Source organism: Pyrus communis, chromosome 6 (genome assembly GCF_963583255.1).
Source record: "Pyrus communis chromosome 6, drPyrComm1.1, whole genome shotgun sequence".
NCBI lineage: Eukaryota > Viridiplantae > Streptophyta > Magnoliopsida > Rosales > Rosaceae > Pyrus > Pyrus communis.
In genome coordinates this window covers 28,314,026-28,318,736 of record NC_084808.1, presented here as the reverse complement: position 1 = coordinate 28,318,736, position 4,711 = coordinate 28,314,026, and the positions used below count along the sequence as shown (strand labels likewise).

Genomic DNA, 4,711 nt, shown 5'->3' with positions numbered 1-4,711 from the left:
AATATCTAAAGTTTTTTTGTTAAAATTCTCTATTAAAAAAAATAAAAGTTAAATAAAATCAAATTAAACAATGTCTATTTTATTGAAAAAGAAGGTAAATGGAATCATGGATGGAGGGTGCTGACCGTCGTCGGCGGGCAGAAGACATTGACGATGGAAAGAACGGGGATGTGAAGGCAATAATAATAATAATAATATGATGCGAAAAGGCAACCAAACCCTCACCGATTGAGTTCTGTCGTTGATTGCTACAGTTCACAATCCAACCTTTTCAAGCAAATCCGACTTTACACTTTGATATCGTACGTGGAAAACAACTTATAAGTACGCTAATCACTTCTATTCACCAAAAAAGTCTTTGTCTCTCTCCTACTCTTTCTCTCTCTAGAAACCTCAGAAGCTTGTTAACCAAACAACAAGATCTAATCTTGCAACCCAAAAAACAAAAAACCAAGATCTAAAGACAGACAGACAAGTGGGTTTTGTGTCTTAGACTCATGTGAGTGTTTTTTAGCTCCTAACACGCTTGCTTCAGATTCCCAACTAACATTTTAGCTCCTTCATTCTTCATAACCCAACTTTTTAGTCCGCTGGAATTCTATCCAATCCCAGATCACTGTTTGATATGCTTTTCTTGTAGCTGTGAAATGGGGTTTTGATTAAGGTAAATTCTTAACGTTTCTTGCAAGGTTTTCGGATAAATTATTGGACTTGCCTATGTTTGTTTGCTTACTAATTTCAGATTCTGTCTCTGAAAGATTGGCATTCCTTTGAGATTTCGAGGGCAGATTATAGTCATGTCTGGGGAGATAGAAGAGCCTGTTGGCTTGAGCTTTCAGGTAACTTCTTTATGCTTGATTGAATAATTTTCTTGATTAATTATGTTTGATAGTGAGTAATGTTTCTTAAATTCTGCACCAGTATGAGATTAACTGCTTAATCAGGAAGATTTGGGCCCGTTTGATAACCATTTTGTTTCAAGTGTTTAATTTTCAATTTTTGCGCTAGATATGAGATTCAAAGAATGGAAATAAATATAGGCCTAGAGGTTGATTAGCTGGAACAAATGTTTCCCTTACATGAAATGTTTTGTGCATGATATGGTTTTTTTTGTACGTCATATGGAAAGCGCTATGAACTTGCATTTCGAGGCAATCAATGAGCTCTGATCTGCTTTTCCGATCGTTGATTTGCACCCCCTTGATTAATTTTCAGTAGAAGTGCCTAGAAATTGATGTACTAGTGCATCCAAATTCTCACACAATGTGCCATTCTGCTATGAATGTCCAAACTAGTGGTTGAATTGACAAATTACGTTTAGTGATTCATTCTGTTTTGTAGTCATCCGCTTTTATAACAGCTACTTCTTCGAAATGGACAGGCAGACTCTTTACACTCTGGTTCCATATCATTCGGGAGGTTTGAAAATGAAGTTTTATCTTGGGAAAAGAGGTCATCTTTCTCGCATAACAGATATGTTGAAGAGGTTGAAAAATGCTTGAAACCGGGTTCAGTTATTGAGAGGAAAGCTTACTTCGAAGCTCATTTCAAGAAGAAGGGTTTTCCCAAACCAAATTTAGTCGAGTGCTATAGCGGTTCAAATTATCAAGTCTGTGAAAATGATGTCTTGGAGAGTGATGCGTACAGAGAAGAATTTGAAGACGGAAATGAAGATAATGGTTGCGCTCATTTTGATGAGACCTCGGAGGGTTCAGAGTACCACGGAGACTTTGAAGTGAAAGAATGTGAAAAGGAAGATCCTGAAGTTTCATTGTCTGATCCTCAGAGGGCATCCGAGTTGAACGATGAGCACATTCTGGTGGATATTAAAGATGATAATCCCGAGGAAACACATCAAACTGGAATAGGTTGTGACATGTTTTCTTCAAGTCTCGATGAACCAGAGACCGATGTAAATGAGAATCATAATGGTGATGCTGTGAATGCTGATGAATCACATAATTCTGTTACTATGAACCCCAAGACTGCAGCAGATGAGGAAGTTAACATCACCATTGTGGAAAGTTTGCATAATTCTTCTTCAAAGGTATGTTCTTATAGAACACTTTCATCGTACTAACTCATTTTTGTATAGTTAGTAACAATACTAACTATAAATTCCTCGGTTTCCTATCTAGTTGAAGGCTGGAAAAGAATCCAAAATTTCCAAGTCCAGAGTAAAATCTAAGGCCAGCATTTCTCCGGTTAAGAAAAGCATTTCTGCTGAGTCGTCTACAGTTCCTACAAATAAATCTAATACAAGAGAAAGAGAGGGTACACGAAGAATGGATAAAGAAAAGCTGTCATCAAAAACTGCAATTCCACCTACGCATTCTGTTCGCACGACTCCAAAATCAGAGGTAAGCATCTTATCATCTTTATGATGTTCTTCACCCTCTAATAGTACATTGTAAGCATAGTGGTTTCTCAAAAACTGGTGTGCCCTTGGATTCTACACTCAGGATTCTACAAAACTGAAGGGAAAATCTGCTCATGAGAGTCGAAGGTATATATTGTTGATTGCAAGTAGAAATCCGAGATGTTTTATGGAATGGAATCTCATATGCATACTTCCTGCATTATTGTAGTGATAAAGAGTTCTTTGTTAAGAACCTTGGTGAACCTCAACCTCCTGCCGTCAAGCCTGAGTCCAGAGGACGCCAAACGGCAAACAGGTTTATAGAATTTCTTACTGAATGCTATCAGTGTTTCTACCTCTCAAACTGTAGAATTTTCGTGAAGTCACCCTTTCCATATTCCTCTCTCGTATAGGCTTAACCAAAGAGTCAATGTAACCAAGTCTGATACAAGATCAAGTGTTGTAACTTTCAATTTCAAAAGTTCTGAACGAGCAGAAAGGAGGAAAGAGGCAAGCCCCCATGTACTTTTTCTGAATTTGGTGTTCCTTTCGATTTTGGGTTAAGATTTATATGGCTTACAATGCTGAAATGACTTGTTCCTTTGTCCTCGTGGCGCATACAATCCAGTTCTTCACGAAGATGGAAGAAAAAATGCATGCCAAGGAAGATGAGATGAATAAGATCCAAGCAAGAAAGCAGGTAAATGAGACGATTCATCTATTTGACAAGTTCATTGTGGGACATCGGTGTGTCAAAGAAGACAATAATGTCTTTCAAACTAGTAGAATGCTATATTTGATGCTTGGAGCAAGGATCCAAATGGTTAATGATGAAGCCACTCAAATTTTCCTTATTGCATGCTTCCGAAACTTTGCTTAAGAATCTCAGCGGGGTTACGTTACTGTTATTGCAGGAAAAAAACGAAGCTGAGATTAGACAATTCCGCAAAAGCCTCAACTTCAAAGCAGCACCAATGCCTTCTTTCTATCATTCAGCTGTGAATTCAGTGCATGATGGGAGCAAGGTAAATAAATGCCATCCATTGCATTTCAAGACATGAACTTCCAAGTGAATCGAGCATAAATTTGAGATCAGAGGATGATTTGTTGCTGTTCCATTTTGTTGCATGGTTTCACCACTTTGCCTAAAGCAAGACCAGATGTTCTTTCTCGCACCAAACAGTTCAGTTTTGAATGTGATTAAGATTTCGAAATGGAAAATTGGAAACTAATGGCCCAGTTAATCATGGATTTTCAATATGTTTTTCAGGCTGTATCTACCAAATCCTCTAAAGTACAAAGCATGTCAACAAATCCAGGGAGTGGAGCTACCTCAAGATTGCCATCACATTCAGAGACAGGAAAGTCTAATGCTCCTACTGATAGTGATTCTGTAAACACAACCGATTTTCCCGAGGCCTCAAGAGAAACTAACTTCATGATGGCTGAGCCCTCTGAAGCTAGTTCAGTTTCTTCAACCACATTGAGCGGCAAAAACTTATCCCGAGATACAACAAAAGGTGAAGCCACGAGGACGAAAGAAAGAGAGAAGAATGCTAATACACAGAAACATCGATCATTAGAGAGCCGAAAAATGGCAAAAAGTCATAAAACTGAAGGGAAGCAGAAAGTGGGAGGCGAAAGAAATAGTAGAGAGATGGCAAGGAAGGGTGTGAAAGTCAGCGTCGGCTTTGGAAGCAGTTCAAGAATGGGTCATCTAACAGTTGGTGTTGCCTCATGAATGAACACCGAGAGACGGAATATACTCAGCCGTGCAGGGTGAACCCTGCAAGCCTGAGTTTTAATGGAAGCAAAGCTTGTAACAAAACATGTAGGCGAAGAGAGAATAATATATGGTTTGTGCTGTTTGAGGGAGTAGAAAAATTGGAATCCTAGGCCCTCTTGCCACCTTTACAAATTAAATGTTTTATTCAATTTATTTATCATGTAATCAAACCTAGTTATCTTCTATGCTTTGACACTGCGGACTATGTAATAAGCGTTTTTTCCGTGCACTGTGAATTCTTGTTTTAATGTCTTCATATTTTTCACACATCACCATCGTTTTATGGTTTTGTCATCCTTCGAGCGTCGATCAGTAGGCCTAGATCTCAGTATTCACGTGGATATTTGGTTCGGGATATGTCAGATTAGTATTGTGTAATCAAGTACCTTAAAATCAATTAATAAGTTGATAAAAAACATTCCACTCTTGCACTCGAGATTCTAAATTCAATTCCATCTTCTTCGTCATCACTTGTATAAAAAATTGTGGTAGGGAAAGTTGGAAACTTGACCCATCTTTCACTGATTGGTGGATCAAGATTTCTCCTTGGCATTTATCTTGAGTAT

General features: G+C 38.2%; 1 protein-coding gene across 3 annotated transcripts; it reads left to right on the top strand.

Moving 5' to 3' along the window:
- The first annotated feature begins 355 nt into the window (after window positions 1–355).
- On the top strand, window positions 356–4,399 carry LOC137737787 (protein WVD2-like 7). 3 transcript variants are annotated; one of them, XM_068477341.1, is made up of 10 exons: window positions 356–664; window positions 759–839; window positions 1,382–2,047; window positions 2,139–2,360; window positions 2,463–2,506; window positions 2,589–2,675; window positions 2,773–2,869; window positions 2,988–3,059; window positions 3,274–3,384; window positions 3,630–4,399. In XM_068477341.1, the coding sequence occupies exons 2-10, from the start codon at window positions 798–800 to the stop codon at window positions 4,098–4,100; spliced, it is 1,812 nt and encodes a 603-aa protein (XP_068333442.1). In that variant the 5' UTR covers window positions 356–664; window positions 759–797; the 3' UTR covers window positions 4,101–4,399. The 3 variants fall into 3 exon arrangements, with proteins under 3 accessions (XP_068333442.1, XP_068333440.1, XP_068333441.1); XM_068477339.1 differs by having other exon boundaries at window positions 2,773–2,881; XM_068477340.1 differs by having other exon boundaries at window positions 743–839; window positions 2,773–2,881.
- Window positions 4,400–4,711: the final 312 nt, after the last annotated feature.